We start from the raw sequence: 22,879 nt of genomic DNA, 5'->3' as shown, positions 1-22,879 counted from the left end.
GCACTTCATTAATTTAAGTCACAGCTTTGCGATCACAATTAATTCTTAATGGTGGTATCAACCAGCGGGTGGTGGGCCTGGCTTTACCTTTTATAATTTTTAAACCATTTTTTTGTTAACTAAAGGAGATGCCAGACAGGTTTGGAGCTGTCCTGGGTCACAGCAGATGCTCGAGGCAGCCTGTTTTGCCTCAAAATCGGCACTTTTTGAGGAAAGGGGCACATTTTTGCCCCAGATTTGCTCACCTGTCATCCAGCAGCTGGGTTTTCCAGCGTAAAGGATTAAATACTGTTGAAAAAAAAAGTTGCAGGAGCCTCCCGGGGACCTTTTTCCCTTCAGAAATCCGTTTTCAGGGGTGGTGGTCACTAAAGTGGAGGGTTTTGGTGTGAAGGTGGGAAGGGGGATTTTTTTGGGGTGGTTTTCACAGTGCTGGCCTCTCTGCTGTGCCAGCCTCTCCACCGTGTCACCCTGAGTGTCGCAGATCAGCTTGAGGAACCTGATTTCAGGGAATAATAACCCAAAGCCTCCCTGCACTCACACAATAGCCCTTCCCCACCTTTACAATCCCTATCAGGAGCGATCGTCTCGCTGCAGAAGCGTGAGGCAGATGAGGAGGCACCACCAAGATTTCTCTGCTTTTCTTTACATTTTCCTGTCTCTGGTGAAATTTTCTTTGGGGAGGAAATATTTGCGGGCGGAAGTCACTACTCCTGGGTTGGGGAGGGCAGAAATTAGGATGAAAAACGGTTAATTCAGGGCCTGCAGGTGGAGGAAGCCTCAGAAGGGAAGCGCCCGCTTCCAAAATGGCGGTCACCGCCCTCTTCCAAAATGGCGGTCACCGCCCTCTTCCAAAATGGCGGTCACCGCCCTCTTCCAAAATGGCAGCATCACCCTCAGAGAGGGCGAGGGGGAAGGCGGCGGCGGCCTCCTGCCGCGGTGGCGGCGCGATGGCCGTGGCTTTCCCCTTGCCACCCAGCTCAGGGTGGCCCCTGGGGGATGAGTGCGTGGGTCCATCTTGGGTGAGGGCTCCCCTGAAGGGCTGCGGTGGCCCGGGGGGAGGGGGGCACAGGGCTGCTTTTGAGGCCTCTCTGAGCCCCAAACTCCTCATGGGGCTCTGAAACACTTTTGGGCCACGCTCTTTGCTGGCCCGACATCGCCGCCATGCAGGCAGCCCCCCTCCATTGACAGAAAACACCTTTTTTACCCCCAAAACCAGTTGCTTTCGCCCTGCGTAAAGAATCGGGACGGCTGCCACAATGGGAGGATTTCTGCAGCCCGGCAGCCCAGCTCCCTCAGTCCACGCTTGCTAAACCACCCCCCAGGATTCTCCCCCAGCTCCAAATTTAGGGAATGTGTCCCCAGAACCGTCCCTAATGGGTTTGTCACCAATAAATTTACGGCCGGCAGCAAGCAGCTCCACCACCACCGCCCTCTGTGAGGAAAACGCCTCCGGGGGGCACATCCCCATCCCCGCAGCAGGGCAGGCGAACCCCAAAACTGCCCCTTTTTCCCACATTTTGAGGGAAAAAAAAGCCAGCAACAAAACCGAAACTCTCCAGGAAACCAGTAAGCATTTTTCACTTTGCATGGTCGTTTGTTGTGTGGGTTTTTTTGGTTGTTTGGGGGTTTTTTTTTGGTTTTTTTTTTTCAATTTCCACCCGCCGCTACTGCCGCCAGAGGGCCCTGGCAATTGTGCGGAGCTCTTTGAGCTCTTTTTCTGCCTCACCCCCCCACCCCCCAACTTTTTTTTTTTTTTTCATTCCTTCCTTCCTTCCTTCCTTCCTTCCTCCCTCCCCCCCCCCTTTATTTTTTTTTTTTTAACTCTTATAGCTCGGGATATCAAAAGGACCGAGCTTCCCTGCTGACCTGCTCCCGTGGCCCTCGCATCCCCCGCACACACACGCGCAGCCCCTCGCTGCCTGCCCCATCTCTTGGGTGGAAAAAGGGCTTTTTTTTTTTTTTTTTTTTTTTTTTTTTTTTGGGGTGGGTGGGGGAGGGTGGGCATCTCCGGGCTTTGCCGACAGCACCTCCCAAGCCGGAGACTGCAGGTAACGGGGAGGTTCGGTCTTTGGATGCGGACAGGGAGCAGAAAATGGCTCCTTCTCCCCCGCCATCTCTTTCCTTTCCTCCTCCATCCTTCCCTTCCTCTCCCCTCCCGTCCCTTAGTAATAAAAAACAACGACCCCCCCCCCCAGCCCCTTCCCCCTGGCTTCACCCGGGCGGGTGGGTTCCAGCTTCGGACGGGGCTGCCGGGGGGGCCAGGAGCGGAGGCGGCTCCGAGGGGCGTGCAGTATTGACCCCTTTATTTTTATTTTTATTTTTTTCAGCAGGATGGCAAACTACCGGAGAATAAATGAAGCAGGCTGAGATGCTGCTGGGGGTTTAACAGAGAAAGAAAAAAAAAAAAAAAAAAAAAAAAACAGAAAAAAAAACCAAACTGCAGGAGGGATCTGCGGTCCATGCTTGAAATCGCCCATTTATTCCTGGCATCGGTAAGTTGGTGCCAACCTTCTGCAAATCCACCTTTTCCCAACCCACCTCCTCCATCCTCTGCAGCTGTAACACTTCTGGTGCTAGAAAAAAAACCACAAACATAAAATTCAGCCCATGCCCTGAGATCCTAATACGCCTGCTGCTCCCAGAAGAGGGTGAGGAAAGGGTTGGGGAAGTGATAATTTGCTTTTAAATGATTTTTGCAAAGGAGAGCACCAAACTCTCTTCCTAAAGCTGGGAAAACTCGTGTTTTTCCCCAGGCACAGGCTCTGAGCGCTGGAGATTCACATGGAGAAGTAACTGAGTGATTTGTCCCCTTTGAGAAGGAGATGAGATTGCTATAGGGTCGGGGTTTTTTGGTGAATGGTCTGGAAAATTTGGGACGGGAGTCTCTGGGAAGGTGAAGGGTCCTGTGGACAAGCACCCAGGGTTTGGTGCAGTAGGAATTAGCTGTTAGGTAAACTCGGGGTGAAAATTAATTTTCGGCTAAGGATCTCTGAGCAGAGTGTCACCTGCAGGTTACAGAAATACGTTCTTCATAGGCTGGGGTTTATCTCTCTTTTTTTTTTTTTTTTTTTTAAGGAATTGCACTTCCTCCTCCCCATTAACTTTTGGAAAAAAATATAATTGTTCAGCTAGATTGGATAGAAGTGGAGGGTGTAAAGTTCCTGCAGGATTTGGGAAAATACGTGGGGTAAAGGATGGATGTTTTTATTAGCCACCTGTCCCCATGCCTTATCCCCGTTTTGTGATACGGCTTAGCCTTTCTGTTAGCTTAGTAAAGAATAATAAACTATTAGATTATTAGAGAATCCACAGGTTAATAAAATAGAGGATTCTGCATGAAGAGTCCAACTGAGGGGTGCAAATCCATAGGGTGGTGGCTGGTGACGGTGGCATGCTGGGCTCTCCGTCTTTCAGGGGGTCTGGTGGCACCAGCCATGGAGCCGTACGTGCTGCTGGACCCACGGCAGAGAGCACTGTATCGAGATGTGATGCAGGAGAGCTATGAGACGCTGATGGCACTGGGTGAGTAACCCAGAACATTTGGAGTGGACAGAGGATCCAGCAAGCTGGATCCTCCCGTCTTCGTTCAAGGGGTGCTGGGGTTGAGGGGCTGCTGGGGAGGGCAGACCCGCCTGACCCACGCTGCTCATTCCCCCTCTCTTTTTCCAGAATTCCCTGTTTCCAAACCCGATCTGCTGTCCCGCTTGGACCACAGGGATGAACCTACAGCCCTGGATCTCCATGTGCCCAGGGACACACCAACCGCAGGTGAGCCTCCGATTGCGCTTCGACCACAGCGGGGAAAGACCCTGGGTTCGGCTCCTGGAAGTGTGGAGGGTTTCCTCCACCACCAACCTCTCCCCAAAGTGGGCAAAATCCCACCGTAATGGCCGCCGCTGTACCCCAGGCTGCAAGCCCTGGTTTGGCTGTGGCATGGAAGAAAGATGCTGGGGAGGAGACGCATCAATGCCGGAGGGATGTCTTGGCCAAAATGGAAATGCTGGACCCCCTGCCTAGACAGCTGCATTTCTGGAGTGGTCCACAGAGGTACAGTGGAGGTGGTGGTGGATTAATTGCCATGTTCGTGTGGGTGGCAGAGAGGAGAGAGGGGGATTGGAGATGCCTCAGCTAGAGGTGCTTACCTGGAAGAGTGTGTGAAATAAAAAAGGACAAGGAATCCCTCCTTGCTCTCCTTTTCCCACCACCTTCCCAGCCCCGGGAGAGATGATGTCTCCTGCCCGGGTTGTGTCTGTCTGTCTTTGTGCCCCACAGAGGATGGAGCAGGAGTGGAGCAGGAACCCCCTCAAGAAGAAGCTGCCGAGAAAGAGCCTGAAGTGGTGAAACCTGCAGGTGAGGAGCATCCTTCAAGCCTCGCCAAGACTGGGGCAAAGGCAGGCAAAAGCAGGGGACCGGGAGAGACGGGCACGCGCCTGGGCGAGAGCCAGCCCAGCAACACGTGTGGCGAGTGTGGGAAGAGCTTCAGCCACAAGTCAGCCCTGGTGAAGCACCAGAAGATCCACACCGGTGACCGCCCACACGCGTGTCCTGACTGCGGCAAGTGCTTCATCCAGCGCTCGGACCTCACCATCCACCAGCGGGTCCATACAGGGGAGCGGCCTTACGCCTGCCCGGACTGCGGGCGCCGCTTCAGCGTCAGCTCCTCCCTGCTCACCCATCAGCGTACCCACGCGCCCGGCGGGGAGAAACCCAACCGTTGCCCCCAGTGCGGCCGCAGCTTTGCCAATCCAGGAGCCCTCGACCGGCACCAGAAGAGCCACCTGGGTGGGAAACCCTACGAATGTGGTGTGTGTGGGAAAGCCTTCGCCTGGAGCTCCCACCTTGAGCGGCATCGGCGCATCCACACCGGTGAGAAGCCCTTCCAGTGCGCTGAATGCGGCCGAGCCTTCGCCTGGAGCTCCCACCTCGACCGCCACATGCGCACCCACGCTGCCGCTGCTACCTCGGAGGATGAGGAGGATGGGGAAGCAGTGGAAGAGCCCCCCCCCCCCCAAGAAATGTGCCGACTGTGGCAAGCGCCTCAACCACCAGACCGACCCGCAGCGCTTCAAGCACAAGGGCACCCAGACACCACCGTCCGGTGCCAAAGCCACCAGCAGCCCCCCACGGCCCTACCGCTGTGAGCAGTGCGGCAAATGCTTCGGTCAGAGCTCCAGCCTCCTCAAACACCAGCGTGTCCACACTGGCGAGCGGCCGTACCCCTGCCCGCACTGCCAGCGCTGCTTCCGCTGGGGCTCAGCCCTGGCCAAGCACCAGCGCACCCACGCCCGGCAGCAGCAAGCTGGTGACTCCACTAACGCCGTGCTGGCAACCGCTGAGGAAGCCGTCACTGGAGGAGGGGGCAAACCCTACCCGTGTGGGGCGTGCGGGAAGAGTTTTGGCTGGGTCTCACACCTGGAGCGCCATCGCCGCATCCACACCGGGGAGAAGCCCTTCCGCTGCGGGGAGTGCGGGCGGGCGTTCGCCGTCAGCTCCCACCTGGAACGGCACCGCCGGGTGCACACTGGGGAGCGGCCCTACCGCTGCGGCGAGTGCGGGAAGAGCTTCGCCGTCAGCTCCACCTTGCTGGCTCATCGCCGTACCCACGCCGCCCAGCCGGGCCGACCCCACGCCTGCCCTGAGTGTGGCAAGGGTTTCAGCACGCCGGCCAGCTTGGAGCGGCACCGGCGGCTTCACCGCGGGGAGAAACCCTACCAGTGTGGCGTCTGTGGCAAAGGCTTTGCCTGGAGCTCCCACTATGACCGGCACCGGCTCACCCACACCGGTGAGAAACCCTTCTCCTGCGCCCACTGCGGTAAATGCTTCGGTCGCAGCTCCCACCGCAACCGGCACCAGCGTGCCCACACGCAGGGCGGCCCAGAGAAGCGGCACATCTGTCCCGAGTGTGGCAAAGCCTTCGGCCTCGGCACGGCCCTGGCAGCTCACCAGCGACTGCACAGCACCAGCGCCGGGGGCCACAGGCCCCTCTCCTTGCTGCCGCCGGCGTGGTGGGAGGGTGAGAGGCGAGGGGGCACCCCTACCCCCCCTGAGCTCTGGCCCGAAGAGCCCAGCTCTGTTTTCCAGCAGCACCCCGTGCCTTCCTCCTCCTCTTCCTCCTCCTCTGCAGCCCCCAGGGGCTGGGCTGCCAAGGCTGTCCTGCCCCCCACCGTGGCATGGAGGCCTGGGGAGGGGGACAGCCTGCAAAGCGATGCCTCTGCCCCCCAGGAGCCCTGGGCTTCCCTGCCTCCCCCCAGCTCCTGAGATGGGGCCGTGGGGACCAGGGGGTGCTCAGAGCCACCCTCTGCCTTTGGGGACAGCCCGCAGCCAGGGTGGGGGGCTGGCCCGTCCCCCCTGCCTCCAGCACAGGGTAGGAAAGGGCGGTTGCAGTAGCTGGTGGGTCCCTGGGGTGGGGGTCAGGATGGGAAAAGGGGTGTCAAGTGGTGGTGGGGAGGGGGCGACGGGGAGGGTGAGCAGGACGTGCCAGGAGTAGCGACCAGCGTAGGGGCTTTGGGGGGAGAGCGGGACAGGGGAGACCGGGGTGGGTTTGGGGAGGGCTGGGTGATAATGGAGGGTGATGGGGAGATGACACTTCTCCCTGTAACCATCCTTATCTTCTGCCCCACTCTTGCAGGGGAGCGGGAAAGCGACACAGCTTGGGTGTACGGGAGTGGACCCGTTGGTAAAATCATCCAGGGAACCCCCTTCCGTGGGGGACTTTTGGGGGGCAAACAGCTCAGAGAAGAGCTACGGGGACCTGCATCCGTCACCAGCTCAGCTGCTTCCTCGCTGGGACCCCCGAAATGCTGCTCGAGTTGCACTAAGGGCAGTTTGGGATGTGTCAAGCCGGGAATTCGGCAGGGGTGGAGAGGCTGGGTTCCCTCGGCTCGCGTTAGCAGGTAATAAAAGTAGAAGGCAGTTCAGCAAAAAAGAAAAACCCCTTCACATGTCTCGGCCTGGTTTTGTCTTTGGAGAGGGGGAAGATGCTCGTGGTGTTTCCCGCCGGCAGCAGGGAGAAGCGATGAGGCCTAGGGTCAGCGCGCAAGGAGAGCCGGACACAGGCAGCTGTGGGGTACGGCTCCCTCTTTATTCCTTGCCCACGCTGGCACCTCCCAGCGCCTAGCCCACCGTGCCCTCGGCGGCTTGCCCTCTCCATCGGTGTGTATCCCCTTCTCCAGCCTGCTGGCAGGGAGGAGCAGGCGCAAACGACGCTGTATTTCGGCGTAAGAGCCAGCCCCAGGTTACCCCCGTCCCCTCCCCGTGGAGAAGTGCGCCGTTTCCCTTGGGAAGAAGCTCCCTCTCCGCCAAGACAGTCGTTTTCCAGGGTCCGCATCGCAGCAGGGCGCAGGCACCATTCACCCGTCGCTGCTGGGAGACACCGGGAAGGACAAATCCCACCCTGCTGCCTTGCTGGAGCAGCTCCATCACCCACCCGCGGTGCCACCCTCCACCCCTGAAATGTCACTCGGTGTCCTTCGATTTGTCCCCAAGCCAAGTCTTCCCTTGGGCACGGTCCTCCCTCCCCATCCATTGCACCAATGGCGGGGGGGGGGGTGTCTTGGTCCTTCAGGGCTCCTCACCGCTGCAGGGTACGGGGGGCTTCACCAGCCCCGTGGTGCCGTGGGGCTTCTCCCCCACCAGCTGGGTCCTGGAGAGGGGCAGCAGTTGTGGGGCGAGGGGGAAAGTGGCCTTGGGGAGGTGGCTCCGGCGGTGTTTGGTGAGGTGGGAGCTCTGGCTGAAGGCTTCGCCGCACTCGGGGCACTCAAAGGGCTTCTCGCCGGTGTGGACGCGGTGGTGCCGCTCGAGGTGGGACGCCCAGGCGAAGCCCTTGCCGCACTCGCTGCAAGTGTAGCTTTTCAGGGCAGCATGGCCCCGCTGATGGGCAAGGAAGGGGGAAGCCTCGCCGAAACGCTTGCCGCAGTCACCGCATTTATAGGGCCGGTCAGGGGAGTGGGTTTTGCGGTGCTGGAGGAGGTGAGCTTTTTGGGCGAAGCGCTCACCGCAGCTGCCGCAGGGAAAGGGGCGTTCACCCGTATGCACCCGCCGGTGCCGCTCCAGGTGGGATGCCCAAACGAAGCCCTTCCCACAGTCAGCGCAACGGTGGGCATGCTCTCGCCGGTGACACCGCTGATGCCGCGCCAGCGCTGGCCCAGCTCGGAAAAGCTTGCCGCAGTCACCGCAGCGCAGGGCTTTCTTGCCGAGATGCGTGCGGCGGTGACGGGCCAGGTCAGAGCTCTGGCAGAAGGTCTTGCCACAAGCCGGGCAGCGGTGGGGCCGCTCGCCGGTGTGGCTGCGGTGGTGCTTGGCGAGGTGCGAGCCTTGGCTGAAAGCTTCGCCGCACTCGGCGCAGCGGTAGGGCTTCTCGCCAGTGTGCACCCGCCGATGCCGGGCAAGGTGGGACGCCCAAACGAAGCCCTTGCCGCAGTCGCCGCACTTGTGGGGTTTCTCGGTGGCATGGCCCTGGCCGTGTGCTGCCAGCTCAGCGGCACCAGCGAAGCGCTTGCCGCAGTCACTGCACTTGTGTGGCCGGTCGCTGGCGTGGGTACGGCGATGCTGGAGGAGGTGGGAGCTCTGGCTGTAGGTCTCGCCGCACTCCGGGCAGCTGAAAGGCCGCTCGCCGGTGTGCACCCGCCGGTGCCGCTCCAAATGTGATGCCCACGGGAAGCTCTTGCCGCAGTCAGCGCAGCTGAACGGCCGTTCCCGTGCCGTTCCCTTGCCGGCCCCCCTGTGTAGAGGTTTGGCGCAGTCCAGTTTGGGGACCACCGCGGCTTTGGGCATCCTGGCAGCACTGTGCGGCATGGCTTTATCCGGGCGCTTCGTCTTCCGCCTGTTCGAGCCAAGGGTCTTCTCCCTTTCCGGGCTGCGGGATGAACACGCTCTGAGCTCCTCACAGCTCTCCTCCGCTGCTCCTTCCTCTGCTGCTTTTTCACACACCAGCCCCTGTGCTGCTGGGGAAATGGGAAAAGGAGAAAAAGGGGAGAGCGTGGCCTTGACCGGAGCAGGGAGTGGCTTTTAAATGGATGGAGCAGGAACAGGATTCCCCTAAAAAACTTGGGTCTCTCGGAGAGGAGGAGGAAGAGAGATGTGATGGGAGACCTGATCCCAGTTTGAACTGGGAACGTGGAGATGCTAAGCACACACCATTACCCGTACTTCCCATTAAAGAAACCAAAAGTGGAGAGATCAATAACATTTTTCTGCAGAAAAAAACCTAAGGAGATGGCTGGGGTTTGGAGAAATCCCCCTTGAAACCTGCCTGGATTCCTCCTCCCCTCTTCCCATCCTGCTTGCAAGCTCCAAGCTCTTCGCTTCCCTGTCGGAGACTTGGCGGGGGGAGGGGGGGGGGGGGGGAGAAGGAAGAGCAGGGAAAAAAGGAGGGGGATGTTCACAGGAAGAAAGAAAGAAAGAGGGTATTTTGTGTTTGCTTACCGAGGGACATCAGCGTTTCGTAGCTCTCGTGCATCACGTCCTGGTACAGGGCCTTCTGCCGCGGGTCCAGCATCACCCACGGCTCCATAGCGGGGAGAGGCGCAGGCAGCCGGGGCTCTCCCTCTGTTCCTCACTCAGGGCTCCTCAAAACCTCCTGCGGGGAAGAGAAATCCCTTTCAATGGAGGAAGGCCCTTACGTGGAGCTTCTCCTGCGGGTTTTGATGCTTTTTTCTGGGGGTGCCTCGAGAAACGTGGTGGGGAACATCCCCAAGGGCCGGCCCCTGCGCGTTCCAGCCCCGGCGCGGCCGAGGACCCGCTGCAGAGCGGGAGCACGGCCCTGCTCAAGGGTTTTCCCTGCCGAGCCCGGCGCTGGCTCGGTAAACGTCTGAAATCCGCCCCTCCCCCTTCCCAGGCGAAGGCTGCCAGAGGGGGGGATGGCGACCCGCACGTCGCCCCCCGCCGCGCTCCCGCACCGGCACAATGGGGGCGGCGCCGGGCACGGCGATGCTCCGGAAGCCCCGGCCGGTATCCGGGGAGAGGAGGCGCCAAGCAGCAGCCAGGGACCGGCTCCGCGCCACGAAGTTCACCCGGAGCCCTCTAGAGGTACCGCAGCCCCGGCTCCCCCGACCCTCCCTCCGGCTCCCCCCGACCCTCGGGCTCCCCAGCACGCGTGGGGCGCACGCAGGACCCCCTCGCGGCCCTGCGGAATTAAACTCCGTAACTCGAAAGTTACAAAGTAGGGATGTTTATTGCGCGTGGATGCAGGGGGGATCGCTCCTCCGCCAGCGTGCGTGCCCGGGGTGGCGAACCGTCCCGCATTTATACAATAAAACAAACGAATGTTCAGCTGACGCCTATGCATGCTCGTTACCCCAACCCGCATACCCTCGCTCCGTAAGTTAATTAGCTTATCAGTCCTTTTCCTGGAATGTGGTTGTTATAGTTGAATTTAAATAAACCAAGTCCGAAATGGATTTACTAAAAATTTATTAAGGTAGGAAAGCAAAAGCAGCGCTGGGCGGCCGGGGAGTCGCAGCTCCACCGAGGGCTCGCCAATTCCAGCGAGCCGAGCAGCTCTTTTTATCGTCACCGAGGTCGCTTCTGACATCTTCCGTATGCCCCTCAGCTTCTTTAGTTATCGTGGTTTCTTGCTCGAGGTAGTTTAGATAAAATGTGGGTTACAGAATCAGCTTATACAATCTATTCTTTTAGATATTAAGCAGTTAAACTTTTTTTTGTCAAACAGGACGTTCCTGTGCTTGGTGTAGCAAGGTAACATTGTGGACATGTCTGTTCTTGTTAAACAGGGAGATCTCAAGAACACCACAATGGGTTTGTTCCTCTGGCTTAACTTGTTTGAGCACAAGATTACCCTTAGCTCTTATTACAGCAGTGGTCTTGCAAGTTTGCAGCTAATTCATGTCCTTGTCAATCATCGGGTTTTCTTTAGAAGGAGAGCTCTAGATAACATTGGAATGTTTCTCATACTTTTTATAAGTAGCCCCTTTGTTATGGGAGGGATAGGTATTTCCTTAAGATTATATGGATATGTGACCAACCACCACACCTATACTCCTTGAGCAGGTATTTCCTTAAAACTATTTGGTTACGTGACCAATCACCCTACCCGCACTCCTTGAGCAGACATATACAATCACAATCGATGTTTATTGTCCCTATTTTGCACTATTTCTCCCTATCAATCCCCCCTTTTCTATCAAACTAAGTAAATTGTTTTACTTAAGCAGCCTTCCCGAATGATATAAAGCATCACGCATAAGCGTTACCCTTTTAAACATTCCCCAAACCCACAAATACAACATAATGGTTAGCATTAAGGAAATTCCTAAACTGATCGATAAGATCACAATGGGGTGTACCAGAGCGTTAAGAATTCCTGTTGCAGAAGGTGACCAGCCAAAGAGAGTATCCCACCACTTATGGTTTCCATCGAGAAACCATCTACATATTCATTAACATTCCAGGAATTCATTTACATATTTCGCTCCTGTGCAATGTCCTTGAGGAGTGGTTGTCTGGGGGTCTTCAGGATGAAGATCAGGAGCCTTCCTCCAGTGAACCTTTTTTACCTGCTTGTTTCTGCGCAGACTCTGTTCCTCGGTAGACTAACGAGCAAGATCCAAAGTCCTTGTTTTGGCCACGCTATGTGCACAACAGAAACTTGGGACCAGACGGCCCTTATAAAGGTAACGAATCCAAGGACCTTGTGTCTAGTACATCCGTGGTGCTGACACTAAGGGTCTTGGTGTATTCATCATGTTGACAATAAGGGTCCTTGAACGCCTCCCAACTCTGGATAATTAAATATAAGCACATCATTTTCTAGAAAAGTAGTATACCATTCATCACTCATTGTACGTAGCTCATTATTCAACCCCCCCGTTCTAAAAATCATCATGCTCTCTGAGCGTTATTCGACAGCACCAAACAGAACATTGAAGTAATATAAGTTACCATGTGACTTGTTACCCGTTTCTGTTCATCTTTGTCACCTCATGAAGAAAAACACCAAGGACCAGGCACAGACTATCATTAAGGGAACAGATGGAGTTACCGCCCCGACATTATTCAGGACTGTGCTGGACTCACGAGTGAGGAAGTTTGTTTTTCGCATTACATAAGACTTTGCTGGATTACAGTAACCATCAGTATGTGTTTCTGTGAGTGCTTTAAATTAAAAAGGTTGGGTAATACCTATCTCACAATTCATCCCGAATAGCGGAACTCGTGGGATACCAAAGCAGAGTGCGAGAGACTGCTATATAGACAAAAGGAAAATGTTGATCTCTTGAAAAAGATGGGAGCAGGAGCTGACACACTCTGCACGGTTTTGCTGTTCAGCCTTTGCATTATCGTGACTAAATTTATTTTGCCACCATCATGGCTAGACTATAGGGATTTCGCATGCATGGTCTTTCCAGATTTTTCCAATACATTCTGTGGGGTTTAAAATTGCGCATGTGCGTGTTCAAAGGCATACACGGATCATTCGTGTGATAAAAGATGGATGCTGAGTGTCCAGATGAAAGTCCCTGACCCATTTCTTATGGCGCTATGGCCAAACGACAGGTCCTTGCTTTCAGTGCAATGTTTTCTCACCATCAGACCGCCACGTCACCTGCCAGGGAGGAAGGCTCTGAGTGCGCATTTCCCCCTCTGAACATCCCGTAAGGTGAGTGGGTCTTAAACGTCTGACCTGTGTGGTTCATTATAAAGGGGATCAAAACCTTTCTTCCTGTTGTTGTTTAGGCAGAGGGTGTGTTTTTTCTGCTGTCACACATCAAGAACTTATGGCGGAGGTGGAAAGGTATAAAAGACGTTACCACATCCTCATCTAGGCTTTTCTGGCGGTTTCTTTCTTTGCTGTTATATGAATTGTTAATAGTTAATTATTCCCAGGTTCTCGTTTGCTATTAAATTGTTACTGTGTTAACTATATAATCTGTATTGTCAACTGTACATTTCGGCATACCACTTGAACTTGTTTAATGCCATTGGGTGAAACCATAGTAGCAAATTGCATGTTAATTATAACGTGTTGAATTAATCTTATAAAACATGGAACAGCACATGGCAAAAACAATAAGGTGGCTAATCCACATAACAAATAAAATAGGATTAGTTTTACCCAAGGGCTCCCGGGACGCCAGGAAAACAAGTCAATGTTCCAGTGCAAGAACCGAATTGCATTGCATTGCTCCAACGCAAGAACCGAAAGCACTGCAGGGATAAAAAAAAAAAAAAAAAAAAAAAAAAGAAAGGATTATTTTAGAAAGAAAATAGTACTAAAAGCAAAGCAAATCACTACAGAGGCTTGCAAAACCACCTCTAGCACCACACTTTTCAGGAGAAGCCCCTGCTACAAGGCTGGCACCTGCCTCAGCGCCGAGATCACCCCTCAGGGTTCAGAAGTCGGGGAAGTGCTAAGGTTTGAGTTTCATTTCCTCAGTCAAGTCAGCAAGTAGTCAGATTAACTGGAAAAGACAGGCTTTTCCATAGGGCAAGGGATAGAAGGGAGAAGAAAGTTTGGAGGGGAAGAAGGGTAGTTTGTGGTGGGTTTATTTTTAGGAGCAGGCCAGCCAAGGTGCCTACAGAGAGCTGGGAATGTCCGTATGGTGGGAACGGTGGGGTGAACCAGCCAGGGGATGGTTCCTCAGGTTGGTTTGTAGTGCTTGGTTAGGTCCAAGTTCTCCACTCTGGAAAAACGCTGGTACAACTCACCCAGTTTTTGCCATTTCAGCAAAGGACATCTGAGCTCTTGATCCCATCTATGACCATGGAGAGAGGATCAAGCCAAAATTGTACAACAATTAACATAAGAGGGTCCAATAGATGAACTGTTGTCTGGAAATGCCCATTTTCATCGCCAGAAAGGATATTTTGGATGCTAGCTCAGAGGTCTCCCTGGGATGCAGAATGAATCCTGTAGTGTTTAGATTTCGTTGGGTGCCCCTGCGCAATACAAGGAAAAAGCCAAACTGCTAATTGCACTGCTGGGAAGTTCTCTGCCCTTCACAGAAGAGGGTGCGGCCGCCCTTGCTGTGTTCCAGTAACCATAGCACTTCCTAAAATGTGCCATGGATTGATGGGTGATGTCCAAAGCTGGTAACAACAGTGAGTAAAGGGGAAAAAACCCAACCCTACAGAGGAACTAACTACGTGCTCATCAACAGTTCCCCTTCTTATGACAAATCACGCTTTGCTCTCTTCTGGGGTGAACTGATTGGCAGAACTGTTTTGCACCCCCGCAGCTATGTTGGCGGTGGTTTTTTGTTTGCTTTGTTTTGTTAAGCCTAAGTATAAAATGAAAGCAGATCTCAGCAAAGGACTTGTCTTCCTACACTGGAAGGATGACTGGGATCGGTGAGTGACTCTCCCCTGAACCTCGAGCTCTCTCTCTGTTTGGGTTTCCTGTTTTTTGGGGTATTTTCTGGTTTTCTTCCATCTTCAGTGCCTGGGGGAAGATTTATTTTAGTATTATTTTTTTAATCTGGTGGAACATCTGCCTTTTGTGCTGCCTCCGAGAGCATAACCATGAACCTGCCTTTCTTCAGCTAGGGTATTTCATGACCACCTGGAGCTAGACTTTGCAGCACTGTGAGCAGTGAGAAGGTGACCTCCCTTGCAAGTTGGGGAGTGGGACATTCCTAGTTGTGCAGGGATAGATGGAAACGCAGGCACAAGCTCAGAATCTCCAGGGACTTTCCTGGAAGACACCTCCTTGCATCAGGTTTGTGGTTTCCCCACATCTACCTTAACACAAGCAGGTCTGATGCAAGATGGAGATCCATCAGCCATTTCCAAGAGCTGGTCCCAATAGAGTTGTTCTCCTCCCACAGAAAGCCTGATCTCCAAAAAGGATCTCCTTTGTCTTCCACATGGTCCGTAGGTCTTTAGGGTTGCCGTGCTGGGTGAGATGAGGGCAGCGAGACCGGCTGCTGCCTCTGCACCACTATGAACCTCACACACACCAAAGACACAACTCAAGGTGGCATCCCAAGTTCTCAAGGAAGAGCAGGGCAGCAGCAGCACCGAGTCAGGAAGGTTGATGCAACTTTATCAACACGATACCACTTTCCACCATGCTTTGCAGAAGGCCACTCTGCTGTTAACAGGCAAGCTGTAGTAGATTCTTTCTAACTTTTTTTTTGCTGCCGCAGTCAGTGTCTTCAGGAAGCTGAATCAGCTGTACGGGCTGTAGAAAGACTTGCTTCCAGGAGATGGACTTGGGTCTCTCAGAAAGCCACCTCCAGGATAACAGCTCTGAAGTTTATTCACAGCAGGTGCACTTCAGCCCAGGTTGTCTGCAGGTCTGGTGCTGTTCCAGCAAAAGCAGGGATTCCCCAGGAGTAAGAATTACTCAGGGTTTGGTTTCAAAAGCTCGTTATTTTAAAAAAAAAAAATTCCCTGGAAGGAAACTGGCAGTATTTGGAGGAAGGAAAAGAAAATGAAAAGTTGTCCTGTAGTTGTTTTGGAGAACAGAAACCAGAACTAGAGAAATCCTGGGATGGTTTCTGTTCAAACTTCCTTCTCCTGTGAAAATATTAATACATTGTTGTGTCTGGTCTGGGAGAAACGTTTTTTTCTGAATGAGCTGCAGTCTGCTTGCTGTTCCCTATAGGTATCTCTATTCCCTGCAGGGAATCTCAGAAACTAAATCATTTTAAACAAACAGAAGTCCCATCACCTATCTAATCTCTTCATCTTTCTATGTCCTCCCTCCCTCCACCTGTCTATCCACTGCACAGAAACGCCATGAAGTACTCTGGTATGGGAGGGCGGTTGGGACCACAGGATTGCCTTAATTCTGTGCACATGAATGATGCTAATTACCGTTCTTCATTATGGAGTATTCTGAGCTTATTCGAAGTGCACCAAGCTCATTTTGGGAGCTCGTCACAGCAGCTGCAGAAACAGAACATGGGGGGGGGGGGGGGGGGGGCGGGGAACCAACCATCTATGGGTTCGATTTCTCCTTAAAAAAAATAAGTGACATTCACTGACACCACGTGACATCTGGCTGCAGTTGCGAGAGACCTGTTGATGCCATGGATTTCATAACCATGCCAGCTGGTTTGAAAACAGGTTTGCTAGACATTCCTCTTTGGAATTTGGATACCAACACACTTGGAGACAGCCTGGCTGTCACCTCCTTCCTGGGCTGTCAGGAATGAACTTGCATGCTGATTGCCAGGTGCCTTCACTGCAGTATTTTCTTCTCCTCTTCTCCTAGTCCTCTTCCAAATACTCCTGCTAGTTGGCCTCCTAAGTGCAAAGAGGTTTCAATGTTTCCCTGAATATTGCCTTCAAGACAAAGACTACGAGGAATTGCTGCAGATTGTCAAAGATGGGCTGGAATCTGCAGCTCATTCAGCAAAAGTGGTCATCGTCGGTTCGGGAATAAGTGGGCTTACAGCAGCAAAATTGCTCAAAGACGCTGGCCACATGGTAAGTAGTTGCACGAGAGCCATGAGTGCCATTGGGTCTTGGTTTCCTACACTAAGGATTTTCCAGCCTGGAGAGGGAGGAGGAAATGCAAGGAAGTGGACCACAGTGGTGGGAGGAAGAAGGAAAAGCAATTAGGCTCCAGCAATTTCATCTGATTGAGGCTCAATTTTCAAAACCACAAGCAGGGGCAGGAAGGGGTAAGGGGAAGCTGAACGCCAGCAACTCGTTTAGATGCTCCCCACATGAATGCAAGCAGCAAAGGTAAGAAGAGGCAGTCTTCCTTCTCTGTCCTTGAGGGGCTTTGAGATCAGGCAGAGCTACAGCTGCCCTGAGACAATTGGAGGCAGCACTGCTCAAGTTGGAGGTTGGACTAGACCCCTTCTAGAGGCACCTCCAACCTCAGCTTCTACAATTCTCCAGCTTTCTGCAACCTGCAGCCCAGCGGTGGCCGTTGCTGCAGATCAACCAGCACAAGACTTGTGAGCCCTTCAAATCCTGCCTTGTGAAGGCAGCGGGTAGTCCAGGGGTTTCAAAGCTGTGTTGACCATCCCAGGGTACTAGGCAAAATTCAAATACATGAATTTTTCAAAAGAAGGTTTCAAAGGCATGGAGGGACAGGTTGGTGCCTTCCTCTGGCTGTTTTCAAAGCCCTCTTTTACCCTTCCAGCACAAGAAATATCTGAAGCACCACTAGGAGCCTCTCACCAGAAAGGCGGTGTCCAAACATGACACAAGTTAGGAACTGGCAAACTGACATGTAGGTAGAGGCATCTTGGCCCACACAGAGAGGTTTGGATCCACAGATGGTTCATTTGCCATCTGGAGGGGACCCGTCCCACCCTACAGGCTACGAACACTGCCTACCACAGTGCCTGTGAACTTGCTTTGTAGGTGGTTTGCTTACAACAGTCATTGCCTGAACATCTGCAATCTCCTCTCCATCCTGATTTTTAGGTTACCATTCTGGAAAGAAGCGATCAGGTCGGTGGGCGGATCAGGACGTATCGACCAGAGGGACAGGACTGGTACGTGGAGCTGGGAGCCATGCGCCTGCCAAGCAAGCACAGGTAAGGCACTGTCCCACCTCACAGCCACGAGCAGGTGAGGAACCGGCCCGTTTTGAGGAGCAAGGCTATGGTTTGGGATGGGGCTGAAGACTTGGACATGGGCGTAGCACAGCAGGAGGAAGGAGATGTCTGCCCCATCTCTCCTCCAGAGCTTAGCAACTGCGTTCAAGGGGCAGAAAGCACAGTCACCCGCATTTGGGTTGGGAGAATGAAGGAAGACGTCTCATTTCAAGTGTCATGTCTGTGCATGGTCAGACCTCCGTTCTGGAAGTCACAGCATCAGAAGATGGGATGAATTCCCATCAGCTCTGATGGGGAGCGCATCCAACCCGGGTTCTGTGAGAGGGTTCAGTCACCAACTGCACCACATGCCAAGAAGGGTCAGGGCTGTAGGTAACCCCTGCCCTCCCACTTCATCACGGCGTTGCTCTTCCTCGGGGTTACATCCTTGTGCAACCAGTAGCTGGAGAGGACATCAGCCAGAGCGCACCTTTCTCCATAGCCTCATGCTGCACTGAGCTGGGGAGCAGGCAGGACAACTTCAAACAACGAGAACCAGAGATGGCAGTGCCTTCAATAGCCACAATCTCCACTGACAAGTCAAAATAATACACGACTACACCAACACACTCAGTGAGAAAGTGTCCTTTTATGCTTCTAATGTTCTGGTGGCAGGGTTTTTGGGTTCTGTCGTTTGCAAGCACTTGTCCCCAGTGTGCTCTCCTCTTTGCTAGGCTTGTCCATGAATTCATTAGGCAATTTGGCTTGAAGCTGAACCCATTCATCCAGACAGATGACAACACCTGGTATTTTGTGAATGGCACTCTGGTAAGAACCAATGAAGTGAACAGGAGACCCGACATCCTAAACTACACAGTGAAACCATCGGAGAGAGGCAAGAGCGCCAGCCAGCTTTACAGGGAAGCACTGAACAAGGTACGTGCCCGTGGGGAAGGGATGCTACCCGCCAGCAAGGCTGCTCATCCGAGAGACATTGAAACTACTTCCTCTGAGCTCTGGTGCACCCTCACCTGTGCGGTGGGTTGAGAAGGTTCCCCAAGACTTGGATGAAGCAGAAAATGCCACACCAAGGCATGGCGTCCCAAAACTTGAAGTCCAAACAGTTGGATCCACTAGCTTTAGCTCAGCCTCAGGGGTTACCAAAGCCCAAGACTGAATATCCCAGATGAATCCTAACAGAATTTGGGGCAACACTTTGGGAAAGGCACTTTCTCATGACTATATCAATGTTTCCCCTCCAGGCCTTCAAGATGTTCCAGAGTGAAGACTGCAAAACGTATCTGAATAAACATGACTCCTTCTCCACCAAGGTAAAGGGCTGGGGCCTGAGGGTAAATATGCTGCCCCCCTACTGATTATTAACCTTCCATCCCTGCTTTGAGAAAGGATCTGAATCACTCTAGTCCCTTCCTCTGTTGACACTTTTGCATGCCTTTTCCCTAATCAGTGCTGCTTTCTACTTAAAATGCTGAGAAAGGAGCAAGGCATGACTCCAATGGAGCAGTCCCATCATTTGGAAATAAATGACAAACAGTGGTGGTTGGATATGCTCTGCAAATCCATCCAAATTCCATGTTCTTCCATCATGGGTCTCTTAATCAGACATGATGGAGTATCAAGTTGTGGATGTCCCAACCCCGGCAGTGTCCAAGGCCAGGCTGGATGGGGCTTTGAGCAACCTGGTCTAGTGGAAGGTGTCCCTGCTCATGGCAGGGAGGTTGGAACTAGATGGTCTTTAAGGTCCCTTCCAACGCAAACCATTCTGTGTTTCTGTGATCAAGCACTGGAGAGGAATTACTGAGCAATCCGCTGCATTTTCATTTGATCCAGCTGTCTCAGAGTGGATACACCAAGCCACAAATCCCATATTCATTCATCCCCAGAACTTCTGTTGTGCTAAACCACAGGAGACACCGATGTCCTACAAGAAGATACAGAGCTATGTTAAAAAAAAAAATAAAGAAGCTTCTGGTCCAGGCTTTAAGCAGATCTGGAACAGGAACAAGGCAGCAGGGCATGACTTTTGGCTTGGGATATAAAGGGGGTATGTGCACTAACATCAGGCTATGTCTTCTTCCTGGCTTTTCTAGGAGTATTTGATTAAAGTAGGAAATCTAAGCCAAGGAGCGGTTCAGATGATCGGTGACTTGTTGAATGAGGACTCTGGATTTTATCTGTCCTTCCTTGCCTCACTGTGGGATTTTGAAGTCTTCTCTGACGACAGGTAAGGCGATGGCTTTTACGGCAAACCCCATTCTGTGCTGTTCCACAGCCATCCGCTCGGAAGAGGAAATTTCAGTGGCTTCTGGAAGTCTGAATGGGAATCACTCCTGACTGAAAGGGCCACCAAGCTCTGTTAGCTTCTCTAGAAGAGGTCAGGTTTTACAGCTCCTAAACCCCAATGTCCTTCCCTCATCTCCTGCTTCTTCTTCCTTTCAGTTTTTATGAAATCACAGGGGGCTTTGACCAACTGCCCAAAGCCTTCCACAAAGCGTTGCCCAATGTCATCCAGTTCAATTGCACAGTGGAGAAAATCATCACCAAGGGAAACAAAGTTCAGGTGTTTTACCGTGCTCCAGACACTCTGGTCCCATCCATAGTAACTGCAGATTACGTCCTAGTCACGTCCTCCGCCAAAGCCACCAGGCACATCAAATTCCTGCCACCACTCTCTCCTGCGAAGACCCACGCCCTGCGCTCCATCCACTATGGAAGCGCCTCCAAAATAATCTTGGCTTGCTCCGAGAAGTTCTGGGAGAAGGACGGCATCCGAGGTGGACAGTCCATCACTGACCGCCCTTCCCGGTTTATCTACTACCCCAGCCACAACTTCTCCAGTGGGGTGGGGGTCATCCTGGCTTCCTACACCTGGAATGATGATTCCGAGGTTTTCCTGCCCCTCACAGATGAGAAGTGCCTGGACATCGTCCTCCAAGACCTGTCAGATATCCACCGCGTGAGCAAGGAGTACCTACAGTACACCTGTGACCAGTACGTGGTGCAGAAGTGGCAGCTGGACAAACACTCCCTGGGGGCGTTCGCTGCCTTCACCCCCTACCAGTTCACAGACTACTCGCAGGATCTCTTCCAGCACGAGGGCAGGGTGCATTTTGCAGGAGAACACACGGCTCAGCCTCACGCCTGGATCGACACCGCCATGAAAGCGGCAGTCAGGGCAGCAAGCAATATCCATCATGACAGTGGCGAAGCCCACGTGCTGAGCAAGGAGGGACAGTGGGAGCAGCCGGAGAGCTTCTTGCTGAAGGAAGATCTCTGAGCAGGATTCCTGCGCTGAACTCACTGGCTTGAAGGCACGTTTAGTGGTGTTTGTTTCTCTCCAAGCAAAGCCAACAGAAGGACATCAGCAGCCAAGGGGGTTGAAGAACCAAACTGAAAGAACACTGACTTGGACTAATAGCTACATGATTGAAGACTTCATAGAACCATCTCGTTTGGAAAAGACCTTTAAGATCATCAAGTCCAACCGTTAATCCAGGGCTGCCAAGTTCACCGCTAAACTGTGTCCCCAAGTGCCACATCTACACAGCTTGTAAACACTTAATGAGGATAGGAGGGAATACTAGAAAAAAGTAATATCCAGGTAGCTTTCATGACTCTAATATTGCCCTTTCTCAGACACACTGCAATGTTTTATAACTTACTTATGTACAAAGTACTTCAGGAAATGACTAAAATGGAATAAAGGTGGATATTTCTCAGTTCCTTGCCTCTGAGGTGCCTCAATCTCCCCCTAAACAGAAGTGTCATCCCATACAAGTCATCTCACCTCACTTCAGCCATTTAGAAGCTCATCAGCCATCCGCTGGATCTTCCTCCCCTTCCAGAATCTGGGAGAACTCATTGCTTCCGAGTTGTCCTTTCCTTTGCCCAGCACCACCACTCCTAACCCCCACAGGGACAGGTCAGGATGCAATCCTGGTGTCTGACCTCCACGGTCTCTTCTACCCATCTCGCTGAGCTCAAAGCATGGCCAACACCAGGTTGTAGGGACAGATGTAACATCACAAATATGCAAAGCAAACCCAGAAGCAGTACAGCCTGTGCACAGAAACGCCAAAGTTTCTCCTCTCACTAATTGTTGTCCTAAATTTCATGGTCCTGGAAATCTGTGTTGCAGGTGTGGGGTTTGGGGGTTTTTTTTTTTCAGATTATTGGAAAGATATTGATAAATAAGCAAAAGGAAAAACAAGACCAGCTGCTAAGTACCTCACACCAGACCTTTGCTGCAGCCACTTCGCTGTGTCATGTATAATTCATTTCGCTCCCTATAAATCACAAACCTGTCCCTCAGCCTCTGACTCCACGTAGCTGAAGCAGAATGGCTCACGGCTTTCTCCAGCCCAAGAACCACAGGTTCAGCCCTTCCTAGAGGGAGCAGGGACAGAACTGGTGGAGACCAGTACGCCCAGGGAAGGACTGGCCCTAATTACAGAATTCCCCCAGGCATTGCTGAGACAAAGATGTGCAGTAGCTTAAAACAATTAAATACAGGTGATAATTAAATTAGTACAGAGCAATAAACATTAGCATTTTAGCCAAGCAAGTTAAGAGCTTGGCCAGGTGGCTCCTTGCAATGAGCTCACATCACTCAAGGAGGCCCAACCACCCACAGTGATGTTTTGAAATGTAAAAATTCATGGCTAATCATTATCAAGTTTCCTTCACCTACTCAAGAATTGCCACAAACACACGTGCTGTACCGCTGTAAGCAGCGTGGCGATCTGGGACACGAGCTTGCTTTTGATATGATAAAAGATCACACATGTAACCTCAAATCAAGGCAAGCAAGGAGCTGCATCGCAGCAGAAAACTGATCAAAAAGGCCACAAACATCACCTTAAGCTTAGAACAGAGCCAGTCTCAACGTGCAGCATCAGTTACACTGGGAAAAGTATCACGCAAAACTTGAAGCATTGCAAAAAGAGAAAATTGAAGGCTTTTACTTGCTCAGTTTATCACATTGCCTCTGACTCCAGTTTTCCCATTTTATAACTGCACGTCGGTCCCAGCCTTTGCAGAACACCAGCTCCCTTCCCACAAACCAATTATTTTAGCAAAGCAAATACTTTCTTTAGCCTGGCTGCTGAAGGTCCGGGACCCCCCCTAGAGCAGCAGCACCCACCAGCCACAGCTCCATCCCTCAGCACCTGAACAAAGCACAGATGCTCCTCCAAGGCAGCTTGCGAAAGGGCTGCGTCCCCAGGACTGAGCTTAGATAGAGCCCCTGGGCCGTGGGCAGGGCAGGGCTGCTCGGGGCAATTAACGCCCATTAATTAGCAGCATCTCCCCTCTCCGCAGGTATCACTAACGCTTTTTCCGGGAAGGCGGGGAACCAAAAAATGACCGCCTCGCGTCCCTGGGTGGGCTCGAACCACCAA

At 52.8% G+C, this 22,879-nt stretch overlaps 3 protein-coding genes and 1 non-coding gene across 7 annotated transcripts in view; 2 read left to right on the top strand and 2 right to left on the bottom strand.

Annotated features, from left to right (window-relative positions):
* The first annotated feature begins 1,962 nt into the window (after positions 1–1,962).
* Positions 1,963–7,023, top strand: LOC114011218 (zinc finger protein 345-like). The gene is given in 7 exon segments (XM_055792495.1): positions 1,963–2,048; positions 2,331–2,492; positions 3,415–3,522; positions 3,670–3,768; positions 4,273–4,996; positions 4,998–6,013; positions 6,629–7,023. Coding segments are annotated over 5 exon segments (2,196 nt in total). The 5' UTR covers positions 1,963–2,048; positions 2,331–2,492; positions 3,415–3,434; the 3' UTR covers positions 6,898–7,023.
* A 94-nt stretch (positions 7,024–7,117) lies between these two features.
* On the bottom strand, positions 7,118–9,968 carry LOC114011222 (zinc finger protein CKR1-like). 3 transcript variants are annotated; one of them, XM_027781935.2, is made up of 3 exons: positions 9,897–9,960; positions 9,424–9,577; positions 7,118–8,942 (listed from the first exon to the last, which is right to left on the bottom strand). In XM_027781935.2, exons 2-3 carry the CDS (start codon positions 9,509–9,511, stop codon positions 7,561–7,563), a joined length of 1,470 nt encoding a protein of 489 aa, XP_027637736.1. In that variant the 5' UTR covers positions 9,512–9,577; positions 9,897–9,960; the 3' UTR covers positions 7,118–7,560. The 3 variants fall into 3 exon arrangements, with proteins under 3 accessions (XP_027637736.1, XP_027637735.1, XP_027637737.1); XM_027781934.2 differs by having other exon boundaries at positions 7,119–8,942; positions 9,872–9,968; XM_027781936.2 differs by lacking the exon at positions 9,897–9,960 and having other exon boundaries at positions 7,119–8,939; positions 9,424–9,865.
* On the top strand, positions 9,927–21,195 carry IL4I1 (interleukin 4 induced 1). Of its 2 annotated transcripts, XM_055792505.1 has the most exons (9): positions 9,927–10,026; positions 11,532–11,630; positions 12,550–12,616; positions 16,178–16,392; positions 17,347–17,459; positions 18,194–18,395; positions 18,722–18,790; positions 19,571–19,704; positions 19,920–21,195. In XM_055792505.1, exons 4-9 carry the CDS (start codon positions 16,390–16,392, stop codon positions 20,755–20,757), a joined length of 1,359 nt encoding a protein of 452 aa, XP_055648480.1. In that variant the 5' UTR covers positions 9,927–10,026; positions 11,532–11,630; positions 12,550–12,616; positions 16,178–16,389; the 3' UTR covers positions 20,758–21,195. The 2 variants fall into 2 exon arrangements, with proteins under 2 accessions (XP_055648480.1, XP_055648479.1); XM_055792504.1 differs by lacking the exons at positions 9,927–10,026; positions 11,532–11,630; positions 12,550–12,616 and adding an exon at positions 13,201–14,307.
* Positions 21,196–22,852: 1,657 nt separating this feature from the next.
* The window catches only part of TRNAN-GUU (transfer RNA asparagine (anticodon GUU)), a 74-nt gene continuing 47 nt past the window's right edge, over positions 22,853–22,879 (bottom strand). The window contains exon 1 of the tRNA in view: positions 22,853–22,879. This exon is cut by the window's right edge and continues 47 nt beyond it. This is a non-coding gene — a tRNA (tRNA-Asn).

Source organism: Falco peregrinus, chromosome 21 (genome assembly GCF_023634155.1).
Source record: "Falco peregrinus isolate bFalPer1 chromosome 21, bFalPer1.pri, whole genome shotgun sequence".
Taxonomy (NCBI): Eukaryota; Metazoa; Chordata; class Aves; order Falconiformes; family Falconidae; genus Falco; species Falco peregrinus.
The sequence above is the reverse complement of the archived record's forward strand: the minus strand, read 5'-3'. Positions and strand labels throughout refer to the sequence as shown.